The following is a 16,644-nucleotide window of genomic DNA, read 5'->3' as shown; positions in this document are numbered from 1 at the left end:
CATATATACTGTTTCAGGCATTTCATGAAATTCTACTTAATGGTCTTATATCTCTCTCTCCCTGCTTCTCCGGATGCACAGGGTCGTCAGTTCATAAATGTGATAGATCTGGAGGATGGGGCTCTGCTACAGGAGTTGCCATCGTGCCCTGCGGTGCGGGATCATGATGTCAACCCCTCTCCCCCCACCTCAGCACAGCTCCACCTGCTGGCAGCCTCCGTCACCAACTCAGCCCCTTCGGAAGTCACTGCAGACACCAGCACAGAGGACGACCAACCCCAAGCTCAGCCAGGTGGTCTGAGTCAATATAATCGATTCCCTCTGCTAAAACAACAGAGTTGTACTCCGTATATTGTCTCTGTCTGTAATATGTCCTGTGTCTCCTCCAGGTTTCTCTGTAGCGTCCCCTCCACCTGCCCACCCTGAGCCCAGTGGAGACCCAGTGACTCGCAGTCTGCTGCAGGAGAGGAGAGCCCCAGGCCGAGCCCTGGAGACCCATCGCGGAGCTCCATCCAGGGCCCCAGTGATCCAGGTGTCTGCCCGTCTGTCTGAGATGGACGCCCAGCTAGCTGCCTTGCAGAACATTGCAGATCACATGGAGAGAGAGTTTGCCAATACCAGACTGGTAACGTAGCTTTGGGATTTACATATCTACACCTCATCCTGCCTGTGTCCACTTGTCGGCCTGATGATTGGCAAGTCGGTGAGTCTGCTGATAGTCCGTATCTGTAATATGAAGTATTCCCTCTCTTAGCTGGTGAGCACCATTGAGACTCTGGGTCCTGCCATGGCTCCTGAAAGGGTGGAGGGAAGAACACCAGTGAACAAGACAGTCACTCTGGCCGTCTCACCAGAAGGTCAGCTCCACAGTTAAAGCGTCTGCATACAGAGGTTAGGTTTGCTCCTAGCAGAATTCGGGCTAGGCGACACGGACGCCTCTGCTCGCATACTCCTTTCAAAAACGTGCATGGAAACTAGTTGTCTCCCCGTCCATAGTTCCCACTCCTACTCGGAGTAGTACTTTTGACCAGTCACAGAAGAAGGGGCGTGGACTTCAGCTACTGAACTTCGACTTGTGTGCTCAAACAGCCCCCCCCAAAAAAACTGCCATACTCCAAAAACGTAACCAAACGTTGCCATAATATATGCGCTAACTGTTACGACGTGGAAGCGTGCGCCAGGCTTAAAACGCTTGACAACAACAGTTCTGCCATACCCCCCCTGACTCTGTATGTGTGTGTCTCCTCTCCATTTGAGCAGGGTGGAGATCACGTCTGTCCGTGCACCATGACCCTGAGCTAGCGGGTCTTCGACAGGAAGAGGAGGAGCAGGAGGAAGGACCTGATAGTGTTGTAGACAGCTCTGCTCCTTGGAGTGTGACACAGCCCATCTCTCTTTCTCCTCACGCTCCTGCCATCCAGAGCACCTCGACCCTGCACCAGCCCACACCAACAGGTATAGCAGCACTCTCCAGCAAGCATTCCAACTGTGGGAATATAGTTGTGCTAGTAAAACAATTCTTAACATGTGTCAACAGATCGCCATTAGCTTACCTTGTCATGGCATTGTTGATACATTATTGGCCATTGGATCCAATGGAAATATCTCCCTAGTAGATAATGGTGAGCCACGATGGCGTTAGTGTGATTGTAGTTCTTATGAGTCCCTAATGGTTCGGCAGGTGGTAGTGGTCTGTTGTGCCGTTTCCAGTTACCAGGCTACCATCTAATACTCCTGTTACTGGCTCACCACAGCTGTATCTTTAGTGTCTGTCTACCCGAGCACCACACATCCCTGCTTTGTGCCTCTAACCAGGCTGCCTGACCTGAGGTCTATAGTATATCAACTGGGGGATCAGTCTGGGTAGAATGGCATCTCTGTCTGTTGTTGAATGGCATCTCTGTCTGTTGTTGAATGGCATCTCTGTCTGTTGTTGAATGGCATCTCTGTCTGTTGTTGAATGGCATCTCTGTCTGTGGTTGAATGGCATCTTTGTCTGTTGTTGAATGGCATCTCTGTCTTGTCTGTGGTTGCAGGCCTGTGGTTGTCTCCCGTCAGACCAGAACCAGAGCAGCGTGTGTGGGACATGGGTCAAGGTAAGAGCCAGCCGTCTCAACACACACTGTCACACACACCTGGCTGGGACTCAGTGCTGTTACCTAACTCTGCATACACACTCAGTGCTGAAACCGATAGAGACTGCGAGTGGACACCTGCTACATCCCACATACAGGCAAGCTCACCTTGTAATGGTACACCTGGTACTTGCATGTCTCTGGTTTGTGCTAGTTTGTGTTTCAGGTCGACATACTTGGAAGAGACATTGGACGGCTGCACAACTCAACCCCTTACAGCAGCATTCAGATCTGTATCATCCTATTTAGTAAGCTGTATGTTGATTGTGTTCCTCTTGCAGATTTGACAGACACTATGTATGGAGCACCTGGAAAGTAAGTATTTGAAAACTGATACCGGTAATCTATTTCGGAACATGTTAAATGACCACTGTTGGTTACCCTCTGTGTGAGCATTTTTCCTTAGATGTGATTGGGGTTTGAACTGTCGCATATTATTCTCCTCCTGCCGTTCCTGTCTTCCTCAGATGGGCAGAGGAGACTCTGGGTCTCAGTGGGCTGAGTGATGTGGCAGACATCTTGGCGGAGTTGGTGAGGGAGGGAGGGATCTCCCCCACGGCCCTGGGTTTGTCGCACACCCAAGCTGCCCGTCTCAACGGGTAGGAACCTGCACAGTGAACAGTTCTAAACCTACTCCTCTTCTGAATGGCTACCTGGACTATTTTCATTGTGTGCCCCCAACCCTTCTTTTACGCTACTGCTACTCTCTGTTCATCATATATGCATAGTCACTTTAACCATATCTACATGTACGTGCTACCTCAATCAGCCCGACTAACCGGTGTCTGTATATAGCCTCGCTACTGTTATTTTTCACTGTCTTTTTACTGTTGTTTTTTATTTCTTTACTTACCTATTTTTCACCTAATACCTTTTTTGCACTATTGGTTAGAGCCTGAAAGTAAGCATTTCCCTGTAAGGTCTACACCTGTTGTATTCGGCGCACGTGACGAATAAACTTTGATTTGATTGTGACAATCTCGAACACTTTTGACTGGCTCTCAGCAGTGATGTGTTTGTGATTGACAGCAGGCTGGACCAGCAACAGAGCGACAGGGCGGGACAGAGGGGCATGCGAGCAGAGGAGGAGAGGCGAGAGCTGAGGGTTTGGATGAGAAGGAAACAGAGGGAGAAACTGGTCGAGTACCGCAGACAGAGGGAGGAGAAGAGGGAGAGGGAACACAAACCCTTCTCGGCCCCTGCCACACTGGTGAGAGGCTTCTGACTCGCATTTACATTCTGTGTTCTGATTCGTTTTTCAGTGCCTTCATTCAGACACCATTTCTCTTCACAGAAACCAACATCCAAAGATATAAACATCAATAAGAAAATCAAGGAAGAGAAAGACAAGTATGAACACAGATACAGACATACAGATGGATACACTACCATTCAAAAGTTTGGGGTCACTTAGAAATGTCCTTGTTTTTGAAAGAAAAGCACTTTTTTTGGTCCATTTTTAAAATTAACATCAAATTGATCAGATTGTTAATGTTGTAAATGACTATTGTAGCTGGAAACGGCAGATTTGTTTTTTATGGAATATCAACATAGGTGTACAGAGGCCCATTATTAGCAACCATCACTCCTGTGTTCCAATGGTACGTTGTGTTAGCTAATACAAGTTTATCATTTGAAAAGCTAATTGATCATTAGAAAACCCTTTTGCAATAATGTTAGCACAGCTGAAAACTGTTCTAATTAAAGAAGCAATAAAACTGGCCTTCTTTAGACTAGTTGAGTATCTGGAGCAGATGCCTCAAGTCCTCAAATGGCAGCTTCATTAAATGGTACCCGTCTCAACGTCAACAGTGAAGAGGCGACTCCGGGATGCTGGCCAATAAAAGTAGAAGATTAAGATGAGCAAAAGAACACAGACACTGGACAGAGGAACTCTGCCTAGAAGGCCAGCATCCTGGAGTCGCCTCTTCACTGTTGACGTTGAGACTGATGTTTTGCGGGTACTATTTAATGAAGCTGCCAGTTGACGACTTGAGAGGCGTCTGTTTCTCAAACTAGACACTAATGTACTTGTCCTCTTGCTCAGTTGTGCAAAGGGGCCTCCCACTCCTCTTTCTATTCTGGTTAGCCAGTTTGAGCTGTTCTGTGAAGTGTTGTAACGAGATCTTCAGTTTCTTGGCAATTTCTCGCATGGAATAGCCTTCATTCTTCAGAACAAGAATAGACTTAAGAGTTTCAGAAGAAAGGTCTTTGTTTCTGGCCATTTTGAGCCTGTAAACGAACCCACAAATGCTGATGCTCCAGATACTCAACTAGTCTAAAGAAGGCCAGTTTTATTGCTTCTTTAATCAGGACAACCGTTTTCAGCTGTGCTAACATAATTGCAAAAGGGTTTTCTAATGATCAATTAGCCTTTTAAAATGATAAACTTGGATTAGCTAACACAACGTGCCATTGGAACACAGGAGTGATGGTTGCTGATAATAGGCCTCTGTACGCCTATATTCGATTAAAAATCAGCCGTGTCCAGCTACAATAGCCGTTTACAACATTAACAATGTCTACACTGTATTTCTGATCAATTTGATGTTATTTTAATGGACAAAGAAATGTGCTTTTCTTTCAAAAACAAGGGAATTTCTATGTGACCCCATACTTTTGAACGGTAGTGTACATGCAAGTGTTCCAAGTATTAGAAGCGTGTATGTGTGTTGATATGTTGTGTGTTTGGACTGTTAGGACGGTACTGCTGGAGCACCACAATCAGCGTGCCCGCGATGCCTGTAGTCTGATCACAGACCTCCTCACCACCCCACTGACCCTGCCCACTAACGCCAACCGTACTCTGAACCTACCCTCCACCTCCCCACGACCCTCTTCCACACGACCCCTTACATCTCAGACTGTCGGCAGCGCCCGCAACAGCCCCAGGTACACCTCGTAGGGCATTCACATCTGGGTGGTTTTTAAGAACAATTCGATTTCAACGAATGTGTCTAAAACTGTAATGAGAGGAATGGAGGATGATTCTTGTCGTTCTGTGACGTCCCAGAGGTCGTAGTCTGTCTGTTGGGGGGAGGAGGAGGACCAGCACCAAACCCCAGACTGGGAGAGCCCGCTCCCTCTCCTCTCCAGGGGTGACACCACGTTCAGAAAGACGGCCTGCGTCGTCAGGGGGGCAGGAGACACTGACTGCCAGATTGGGACTGCACAGACCAGGTTAGGGCTTCCACCATCCACTAACAATCTCTTTTGATTTCGGTGTTCTAAAAAAATCTAGGGGCTTACGGTAAGCAAAATGTATTAATATAATATATTATGATGACCTGGGATCCATAGCATGTAGAATGTTGTCCAGAATGCAGTGACTGACCAGTGTGTCTGTTTCCTGGTTGTTAGTGAGTTTTCTGCCAGGGGACCGTCTCTCTCAGGTGACCCGGCGGGGTATGATCACAGACCTGAGGGGCAGGACTGGGCCTAAGACAACCAGCCAGCAAGGTGAGACACTGCCAAGCTGTTGAGTAATCTTAGTAGCCATGTTTAGGCAGGGTTGGGGAGTAACGGATTACAAAAACCCGGTAACTGTAATCTGTTACCAGCCAAAGTATTGTAATATTGAAAAACTAGATGATTACTTTTAAATTCAGAAATGTTTGAGAGAGAAAATAAATCATTAACATTTCTCTGTTTACTCAATAACATTCAAATCAGCATTGAAAAAAGTGAAAGTTTAAGTTTGTTCCACCTGAGCGAGTCTGACCACAAGTCAGAGACCACTATGATGACACACCAAATGTGTTTGATGGATCGCAGGAATAGCCATATATACACTACAGTCCAAGCTATGTCTTCCAATGGTGCAACTGCTGTCGGCATCCAAAGATTATCCAACTTGTATAAACGCTTTGTGGTCTACGACGAAACGGATATCACTTATTATTGATATCTTCATTGCGCATTGATGTGAATCACACTGCTGCTCTTTCATTTAGCTATCTGCTCCTTACGGATTGTGGTTGTGGTGGATGGCTGTTCACAAATATAAATGTGTATTTGAACCCAATAATGGTTGAATTCAAGAAGTTGAAGCTGTCTATCAATCATTGTTTTTGAAACCAGTGGACAGCCAGTGAAAAATGTGCTCTTGCCACAGCTGCATAGTGCGGATCCCAGCCAATGGAATAAAAGTGGGGTGTTCAATCTAATTCATGCTGATAAAAAATGTAAATAAATCCATAGACCTAATAGACACATGCTCAAACTCGCACACTTTAGTATAGACTTAAAGAGGCAATCTGTAGTTGCTAGATCCATTTTTGGATTTCTAAATGTAATACATGCATACATTGTCAGTACCAGTCAAAAGTTTGGACACACCTACTCATTCAAGGGATATTCATTATTTTCACTATTTTCTACATTTTAGAATAATAGCGAAGACATCAAAACATAAAATACACATGTGGAATCATGTAGTGAAACAAATAGTGTTTTTTTATATATGAGATTATTCAAAGTAATTATTCAAAGCCACCCTTTGCCTTGATGACAGCTTTGCACACTCTTGGCATTCTCTCAACCAACTTCACCTGGAATGCTTTTCCAACAGTCTTGAAGGAGTTCCCACATATGCTGAGCACTTGTTGGCTCCTTTTCCTTCACTCTGCTGTCCAACTCATCCCAAACATCTTAATTGGGTTGAGGTCGGGTGATTGCGGAGGCCAGGTCATCTGATGCAGCACTCCATCACTCTCCTTCTTGGTCAAATAGCCCTGAGAGAGTCCCAAGTGCAAACCAGATGGGATGGCGTATCGCTGCAGAATGCTGTGGTAGTCATGCTGGTTAAGTGTGCCTTGAATTACAAATAAATCACAGTGTCACCGGCAAAGCACCATCACACCACCTCCTCCATGCTTCACGGTGGGAACCACACATGCAGAGATCATCCATTCAATTACTCTGCATCTCACAAAGACAAGGTGGTTGGAACCAAAAATCTTAAATTTGGACTCATCAGACCAAAGGACAGATTTCCACCGGTCTAATGTCCATTGCTTGTGTTTCTTGGCCCAAGCAAGTCCTTTAGTGGTTTCTTTGCAGCAAGTCTCCTCAGAACAGTTGATGTTGAGATGTGTCTGTTACTTGAACTCTGAAGCATTTATTTGGGCTGCAATTTCTGAGGCTGGTAACTCTAATGAACTTAATCTCTGTAGCAGAGGTAACTCTGCGTCTTCCTTTCCTGTGGTGGTCCTCATGAGAGCCAGTTTCATCATAACGCTTAATGGTTTTTGCGACTGCACTTGAAGAAACTTTCAAATTCCTTGAAATGTTCCTCATTGACTAACCTTCATGTCTTGAAGTAATGATGGACTGTCATTTCTCTTTGCTTATTTGAGCTGTTCTTGCCATAATATGCACTTGGTCTTTTACCAAATGGGGCTATCTTCTGTATACCCCCCCTACTTTGTCACAACACAACTGATTGCCTCAAACGCATTAAGAAGGAAAGAAATTCCACAAATTAACTTAACATGGCACACCTGTTAATTGAAATGCATTCCGGTGACTACCTCATGAAGCTGGTTGAGAGAATGCCAAGAGTGTGCGAAGCTGTCATCAAGGCAAGGGGTGGCTACTTTGTTATTATCTACGTTATTTAACACTTTTTTGTTTGTTAACTACATGATTCCACATGTGTTATTTCATCGTTTTCATGTCTTCACTATTATTCTACAATGTAGAAAATAGTAAAAATAACCCTGGAAAGAGCAGGTGTGTCCCACATTTTGACTGGTACTGTATATCCATTGATTTTTGAAGAATATAACTTATAAATGCCTCATGAGCTTAGTTCAACTGTCACACTCCATGAGGACCCACAATATAAGCTTGTGTTTTTCCAATGTTTGTATAGCCTCATAACATGGTTAAAACAATAATTTTGATGTCATGGATGGTCAGTCCTTGTATCCATAGCTCTGTCTATTAATCTGAGAGTGGTTACATTTCTCCAGGCCCATCCCTCAGCTTTTTACCAAAACAGAGGTGACCGTTTTGTTATTGTTTCATCTGTGGATTTGCCCTTTAAACAGCTGTTTTCTCTGCTACCGCACGGCAAGCGGTACCGGAGCGTCAAGTCTAGGACCGAAAGGCTCCTCAACAGCTTCTACCCCCAAGCAATTAGACTGCTGAACAATTCATAAAAATCGCAACCGGACAATTTACATTGACTCCCCCTCCTTTCTTGTACACTGCTGCTACTCGCTGTTTGTTTATCTATGCATAGTCACTTTGCCCCCACCTACATGTACAGATTACCTCAACTAGCCTTATTTTAACCTACTTGGTAAATATTTTATTCTTCTTGAACTGCACTGTTGGTTAAGGGCTTGTAAGTAAGCATTTCACTGTAAAGTTTACACTTGTTGTATTCAGCGCATGTGGCAAATAAAGTTTGATTTGATATTATCAAAGTGTCACCATCAAAAAGGTAAACAATAGGCCTATAGCAAATGCAGCATATGGCATACATTTTTCACATGTAAATAGCACTTTTCAGTAGTGCTCAAAGCATGCCGTTCCATGAGCGCAGCATTTATTTTTCAACTCGACTCAATGACCCCAATCAGTCCTCCATGACAAAATCATAAACAACACAGTAGGGCTGGCTAATAAGTCCTTTGTTTTGGGGTTATGCTCAGGTAAAACAATTTGGCTAACCTATACTTCCATATTTCTAAGTCCTATTTTTGAAGATCAAGAATATATAACCAACCCATAAAGTAACATTTTACATCAATATATCGCCAGCTATGTAAACTTTAACATTGATTTATCCTGCAATAGATGTCGTTCAATTGGTAACATACGTTTTTGTCTTCTTCTAATGCCTCTTAAAGGGAAAGTCATTAAAAGTAACTGAATGTAATCAGATTACGTTACTGAGTTTGGGTAATCAAAAAGTTACGTTACTGATTACAATTTTGGACAGGTAACTGTAACGGATTACATTTAGAAAGTAACCTACCCAACCATGTGTTTAGGTAATACAGATTAAAGTTATACCCTGTTTCGCCCTGTAGAGTGGAGAAGAGAAGTGATCCAGTCGTCACCTGGACGAAGAGGTGGAGGAGCAAGGGAGCAGAGAGAGACTGAAAAGAGGGAGGAGGAGGTGGTGAGCCCATGGAACCCCCCTCCAGAGATCTGCAGGTTGCTGGGGCTGGAGAACTCAGAGGGCCAGGGTGGTGTGGTGGCTAGAGCTGGGGGAACAGGGCTGGACAGACTGGATACCCTGTCAGAGAGCACTGGCAGCATCCTCAGCAAACTGGACTGGGCTGCCATTGAAAGCATCGTGGCCTCGGAAGGGGCCATTTGATTGACTTTGAGCATCCCCATCGTCATGCAGAGACGAGGATGACTATCTTGAGGGACAAGAGGAGCACAGGGTCACAAGGGAAGGATCACAACATTAAAACCATTGATGTGCCTATACGCTGTGATATTACTTGAAAGCGTCTCAACTGTTCATGGGCGCATGTGGAGGGCAGTCAGTACTGTGTGTCTTGTCATGCATCCTCTTGGTACCAGCTTTTACCAGAGAATCAGCATCATATTGGTACTCATGCCATATCTTTGTAGTGTATTGTATGAGTTTGTCAGGTCTATTTTTGGAGATCCAGTGTGTGTATATGACATTTTTGTTTTGGGTCTTAAATACCTGCTTATTTATTTTTGTGTGAGCTTATATGACCAGTTGATGTGGGTGGCAGGTAGCCTAGTGGTTAGAGCGTTGGACTAGTAACCGAAAGGTTGCAAGATCGACAAGGTAAAAATCTGTTGTTCTGCCCCTGAACAAGGCAGTTAACCCACTGTTCCTAGACCGTCATTGAAAATAAGAATTTGTTCTTAACTGATCTGCCTAGTTAAATAAAGGTAAAATAAAGAAAAATAAAATGTTGATTTCCACTCAGGAAAAAAGTGAAATATAGTTTGAATGTAGTTAGTCATTGCTTTGTGGCAAAGCTCAACATTTAAAAAAAATATATTTTTATAAATTCCTTGATAGTACTAGAAAGGGTAAGGGCGCCTCTTTTTTTTGGAAGATACAGAATCTGCACAAATGGTCAATGACTGGAAGTGACAATATTATCAATAACTAGAAATGACCACTATTTGGCAGTATTGGCGCTTTTGTTGAAATATTGAAGTAGCTTCCGGGTCACAGTTCAAGTATACTTAAAAAAAAAAACATGGATCCTAACAAAACGGGCAACGGTAAATGTTACGTTATTAGCTGTTTTTTGGGGGTCAATTTTATAATTAACTGAATAAATGGTTGCAGAGGACAATGTTAGCAGCAAGCATGATTATTCAATATAACGAATGTGAGAGAAATCATCCTGTTGTTGTTGCTGCTGCTAGCTAGCTTGTTTGGTAGCTAGTTAGCTACTACAGCATCTCTGCTACGACTATTCTTTCAATGAACAGTGCACTCCTAAATGTTTTCTTAATTAAACGGGTCCAACTGCAAAGTAGCTCAACCGAACAGAAGTTTGTGTCCTCGTGCAGTTTGTAATGCGCTAGGTAGTCAATTGTATGTGTCATATGCACAGGATACACATGTACACAGACACAGTAAAATGACACGCTTACTTGCAGGTTCACCTCAACAATGCGACAACAGTATAATATAAAAAAAATAAGCAATAAAGATCAAATAGAAATTCAGTGAAAATATAATACAAAGGCACTCAAACATGTACAATAGTTGCATGTGCGATAGGGGATATGGTCAGCAAAGTGTTTAAATTGTGCAATATTTTTTGCAATAGAAGTCGTGTCGTATGTGTTTGTGCATAAGATGTACAGATGTGTGGGCGTGGGTGAGTGCATATGTGAGCTGGCTTGTGAAATACAATAGACACACTGGTGTAGTCAGTCTATCAGTAAATAATGTATACAGTCTGTCTGATTTTTGGTTGGTTCTTGGTGTGACAATGGTAACATTAAGTATTGACAATGGTAGTGATTTCATGTTGAGAGAAAGTAGTGAATGAATGAAGCAGCTAGTGTGATTGAATCCTTTTCTTGTCTTTTAGCATCTGACCAGAGTGATGGAGATATGGCCTCTGTCATGGGATTCTCTGGTTTTGGTAAGTGTTACTTCCATTGGCCTTCATATCAACCTGACGTCAACATATTCACCAAAAAAGTATTTTAATAGGTGAGTACAGCATTTTCATACCACCGTTCCGCTCTTCACTCCAGGAAAGAAAGCTCGCACCTTTGACCTGGATGCCATCTTTGAGCAGACCCGAAGAACAGCAATCGAGAGGAGTCAACTAGTATTAGGTTAGTGACAAATAGCTACGTGCCCTTTAACTCAGTCTGTGTGTGTGTGTGTTTTAAGTGTCTAACCTCAGCCTTCTCCAGAGGAGAGGCAGAAAGAGGAAATTGGGGAGAGCTCCCATACAGCCAAGGCATCAAGCGCCAAACAGAGAGACAGAGCCCCTGCCCCTGCACCCAGGTAACACAAACAATCCCATCCATCCTAACTGACCAATGACTTTCATATGCTCAGAGTGAAATTAACTGTGTGGGAGGGTCATTTCAAATTGAGTGGTATTACCAGTATGCGGATTTGGCTAGATTATTGAAACCCATGGGTCTCTATTACATACTACCCAACAGGAAGAAGGAGGAGAGCAGTAGTGGCAGTGGCAGCAGTGACTCAGACTCTGACTCAGACTCAGAGCTTATTGGCCCCCCAGTGCCCAAACAACTGACTGGTCAGGAGGATGATGAGGACTTAGTGGGGCCACCACTACCACCAGGGTACAGAGGAAGCACAGCTGACGATGAAGACGATGATGATGATGATATGCAGGATGATGAAGATGATGTAAGTCTGTTTCCACTTATGACACAAGGAAACAACTAAACATTTTACAGTAGATTTGCTTGAGGCTAAAAACATCTGCTCCCATACTGTTGCTAAACCTTTACATAAGTACATACATTTCTGTCTGCAACAATAAACAATTTACATAAGCAGACCAAATAGGTTCATAATTATGATCTTTATACATTTCAGTCTGCAACACTGAACATTTTTTACAGTCCTGAAGCCACATATTTATTTACATGGTGTGTTCTTACTATGTTATACCACTGGAGGCCAGTACACTCTTAACATTTCATGAGACTTGCTTTATCATTCCCTTTTACACAATAATGTATTGTGAGTCGACCCAGTGCAATCTTGGTGTACTGCTTGGGAAAGCAAGAGTTGGCTTTCTCACATCACCTCCTGATAAACCATAACAAAAAGCCATCATTTTAAAGTATGTAGGCCACCGAAATGCACCGCCCAAAGACACTTGGCCAGATGGTTTTCTCCTTAAAAAAGTGTTGTCCCCCTCTCTCTCTCTCGAAGTAGTAAAAGTCTCTTTGCTGTGTGTATGTTATGGGTGATATAGGCCAGACACCCAGCGTTCTCAGAGCAGGTGTGATTTGAGGCCGCTGTGGGGCTATGTGATGGATGGTGGCCTGTGACATGTTGGCCTCTGGTAATAACACGGCCCTCAGGCCAAATGCAGCCCTCCCATTGGGTGTAGGTGTAGTTAGTGGACCCTGCTGTGGGAGAAAACCAGCCTATCACACAGCCCATTAAAGCTGAAATATTGTGTATGACAGAGTGCCAAGCAGCCCACTCCACCTTCATCCACACATGTATGACAGGCAACTTCCTGTCCCTCTCTCTCTCTCAGAATCCAGTGAAGAAGATTCCAGACACTCATGAGATTACTCTGCAGCATGGCACCAAAACGGTAAGCATTTTCCAACTTTCCTCTCTATAACCCCCCCTCTATATTTATTAACTGCGGTGTTATATAACCTTTCCAAAGTGGATTCCAAACTGCTCGTTGTTACTCATTGCACTCATGAGCCCGTTTAAATATAGCACCCATTCATTTGCATATTTCCCTCCTAGGACTCATTAACAATAGAACTGCCTGGCCTTTCAGTCTATCAGTACCTGCTAGAGAACGTTACCGGGCGTATCCTTTAGCATATGCATCAGATGCATAGGTGCAAGGTGCAGCAAACATAAGCACCAACGCTTGATAAATAGTGCATAAACTATTATAAACATATTATTTGTTTACGGGGTAGATCAGCTTCAATATTGCAGATAGATTGTCGCTTCCATCATTGTAATTGTCTGCATCATTTCCAATTTCCCATTTATTTTGTTGTTGTATGTACAGTACTAGTCAAATGTTTGGACACACCTACTTGTTCAAGGGTTTTCTTTATTCTTTACTATTTTCTACATTGTAGAATAATAGTGAAGACATCAAGACTATGAAATAACATGTGGAATCATGTAGTTACCAAAAAAGTGTTAAACAAATCAAAATGTATATTATATAGTAGCCACCCTTAGCCTTAATGACAGCTTTACACGCTCTTGGCATTCTCTCATCCAGCTTCATGAGGCAGTCATCTGGAATGCGTTTCAATTAACAGGTGTGCCTTGTTAATTTGTGGAATTTCTTTCCTTAATGCATTTGAGCCAATCAGTTGTCTTCTGACAAGGTATTGGGGGGTATACAGAAGATAGCGCTATTTCGTAAAATAGGAAGTCCATATTATGGTAAGAACAGCTCAAATAAGCAAAGAGAAACGACAGTCCATCATTACTTTAAGACCTGAAGGACAAGTTAGAGTTAACTGCACCACAGATTGCAGCCCAAATAAATGCTTCACAGAGTTCAGATTAACAGACACATCTCAACATCAACTGTTCAGAGGAGACTGTGTGAATCAGGCCTTCATGGTCGAATTGCTGCAAAGAAACCACTACTAAAGGACACCAATAATAAGAAGAGACTTGCTTGGGCCAAGAAATGCGAGCAATGGACATTAGACCGGTGGAAATCTGTCCTTTGGTCATATGAGTCCAAATTTGAGATTTTGGTTCCAACCTTCTATCATAGGGGAACGGATGATCTCCGCATGTGGGGTTCCCACTGTGAAGCATGGAGAAAGAGGTGTGATGGTGTGGGGGTGCTTTGCTGGTGACACTGTCAGAGATTTATTTGGAATTCATGGCACACTTAACCAGCATGGCTACCACAGCATTCTGCAGCGATACGCCATCCCATCTGGTTTGCGCTTAGTGGGATTATCATTTGTTTTTCAACAGGACAATGACCCAACACACCTCCAGGCTGTATAAGGGCTATTTGACCGAGGAGAGGGATGGAGTGCTGCATCAGATGACCTGGCCTTCACAATCACCTGACCTCAACCCAATTAGGATGGTTTGGGATCAGTTGGACCGCATAGTGAAGGAAAGGAGCCAACAAGTGCTCAGCATATGTTGGAACTCCTTCAAGACTGTTGTAAAATCATTCCTCATGAAGCTGGCTGAGAGAATGCCAAGAGTGTACAGAGCTGTCATCAAGGCAAAGGGTGGCTACTTCGAAGAATCTAAAATATATTTTGGTTACTACATGATTCCATATGTGTTCATAGTTTTCATGTCTTCACTATTATTCTACAATGTAGAAAATAGTAAAGAATAAAGAAAAACCCTTGAATGAGTAGGTGTTCTAAAACTTTTGACCTGTGTGTATGTATGTGTGTGTATATATGTATGTTTATATATATATATATATATATATATATATATATATATATATATATATATATATATATATATATACCCTTAGGTTGGAGTCATTAAAACTCCTTTTTCAACCACTCACAAATTTCTTGTTAACAAACTATAGTTTTGGCAAGTCGGTTAAGACGTCTACTGTGTGCATGACACAAGTAATTCTTCCAACAATTGTTTACAGACAGATTATTTCACTTATAATTCACTGTATCACAATTCCGGTGGGTCAGAAGTTTACATACACTCAGATGCCTTTAAACAGCTTGGAAAATTACAGAAAATGATGTCATGACTTTAGAAGCTTCTGATAGGCTAATTTACATCATTTGAGTCAATTGGAGATATACCTGTGGATGTATTTCAAGGCCTACCTTCAAACTCAGTGCCTCTTTGCTTGACGTCATGGGAAAATCAAAAGAAATCAGCCAAGACCTCAGAATTTTTTTTTGGACCGCCGCAAGTCTGGTTCATCCTTGGGAGCAATTTCCAAACGCCTGAAGGTACCACGTTCATCTGTACAAACAATAGTAAGCAAGTATAAACACCATGGGACCACGTAGCCGTCATACCGCTCAGGAAGGAGACACGTTCTGTCTCCTTGAGATAAACATACTTTGGTGTGAAAAGTGCAAATCAATCCCAGAACAACGGCAAAGGACATTGTGAAGATGCTGGAGGAAACAGCTACAAAAGTATCTATATCCACAGTAAAACGAGTACTATATTGACATAACCTGAAAGGCCGCTCAGCAAGGAAGAATCCACTGCTCCAAAACCACCATAAAAAAGCCAGACTACGGTTTGCAACTGCACATGGGGACAAAGGTCGTACTTTTTGGAGAAATGTACTCTGGTCTGATGAAACAAAAATAGAACTGTTTGGCCATAATGACCATTGTTATGTTTGGAGGGAAAAGGGGGGGACTTGCAAGCCAAAGACCACCATCCCAACCGTGAAGCACAGGGGTGACAGCATCATGTTGTGGGGGTGCTTTGCTGCAGAAGGGTCTGGTGCGCTTCACAAAATAGATGGCATCATGAGGAAGGAAAATTAGGTGGATATATTGAAGCAACATCTCAAGACATCAGTCAGGAAGTTAAAGCTTGGTCACAAATTGGTCTTCCAAATGGACAATGACCCCAAGCATACTTCTAAAGTTGTGGCAAAATGGCTTAACGACAACAAAGTCAAGGTATTGGAGTGGCCATCACAAAGCCCTGACCTCAATCCCATAGAAAATTTGTGGGCAGAACTGAAAAGGCATGTGCGTGCTAGGAGGCTTACAAACCTGATTCAGTTACTCCAGCTCTGTCAGCTTGTGGAAGGCTACCCAAAACGTTTGACCCAAGTTAAACAATTTAAAGGCAATGCTACCAAATACTAATTGAGTGTATGTAAACTTCTGACCCACGGGGAATGTAATGAAAGAAATAAAAGCTGAGATAAATCACTCTGTACTATTATTCTGACATTTCACATTCTTAAAATAAACTGGTCATCCTAATTTACCTAAAACAGGGATTTTTTACTAGGATTAAATGTCAGGAATTGTGAAAAACTGAGTTTAAATGTATTTTTGGCTAAGGTGTATGTAAACTTCCGACTTCAACTGTATAATATATATATATATATATATATATATATATATATATATATATATATATATATATATAATAAAGGATTAATTTAATAATTATTTGTGGAAATATATCATAAAAAAAAACAATACACAATAGAAATTTGTTTTGAGTCAAGAATATGTTTTGTATATTTCTACAATGACCTAGAAAATACTGAGGCCTGTAGCCTACATTTCATTGTAATCCATTTGAACAACTTTATTTGTAGATGTGATTAGT

At 42.6% G+C, this 16,644-nt stretch overlaps 2 protein-coding genes across 2 annotated transcripts in view; both read left to right on the top strand.

Annotated features, from left to right (window-relative positions):
- cplane1 (ciliogenesis and planar polarity effector 1) overlaps window positions 1-9,824 on the top strand; it is a 29,368-nt gene extending 19,544 nt beyond the window's left edge. The window contains 13 exon segments of the mRNA XM_014130102.2: window positions 82-292; window positions 390-625; window positions 755-857; window positions 1,261-1,455; window positions 2,037-2,096; window positions 2,417-2,450; window positions 2,603-2,734; window positions 3,165-3,345; window positions 3,430-3,485; window positions 4,836-5,027; window positions 5,149-5,315; window positions 5,496-5,594; window positions 9,179-9,824. Of these exon segments, the coding sequence (XP_013985577.2) occupies window positions 82-292; window positions 390-625; window positions 755-857; window positions 1,261-1,455; window positions 2,037-2,096; window positions 2,417-2,450; window positions 2,603-2,734; window positions 3,165-3,345; window positions 3,430-3,485; window positions 4,836-5,027; window positions 5,149-5,315; window positions 5,496-5,594; window positions 9,179-9,471 (1,959 nt within the window). The 3' untranslated portion in view covers window positions 9,472-9,824.
- Window positions 9,825-10,044: 220 nt separating this feature from the next.
- Window positions 10,045-16,644, top strand: part of wdr70 (WD repeat domain 70) — an 86,296-nt gene continuing 79,696 nt past the window's right edge. The window contains exons 1-6 of the mRNA XM_014130171.2: window positions 10,045-10,370; window positions 11,195-11,248; window positions 11,364-11,447; window positions 11,529-11,622; window positions 11,787-11,997; window positions 12,866-12,925. Of these exons, the coding sequence (XP_013985646.1) occupies window positions 10,346-10,370; window positions 11,195-11,248; window positions 11,364-11,447; window positions 11,529-11,622; window positions 11,787-11,997; window positions 12,866-12,925 (528 nt within the window). The 5' untranslated portion in view covers window positions 10,045-10,345. The remainder of the gene's footprint in view (window positions 10,371-11,194; window positions 11,249-11,363; window positions 11,448-11,528; window positions 11,623-11,786; window positions 11,998-12,865; window positions 12,926-16,644) is intronic.

The sequence above is a fragment of the Salmo salar genome, chromosome ssa01, assembly GCF_905237065.1.
Source record: "Salmo salar chromosome ssa01, Ssal_v3.1, whole genome shotgun sequence".
Classification (NCBI taxonomy): domain Eukaryota; kingdom Metazoa; phylum Chordata; class Actinopteri; order Salmoniformes; family Salmonidae; genus Salmo; species Salmo salar.
This window is presented reverse-complemented; position numbering and strand designations above follow the sequence as displayed.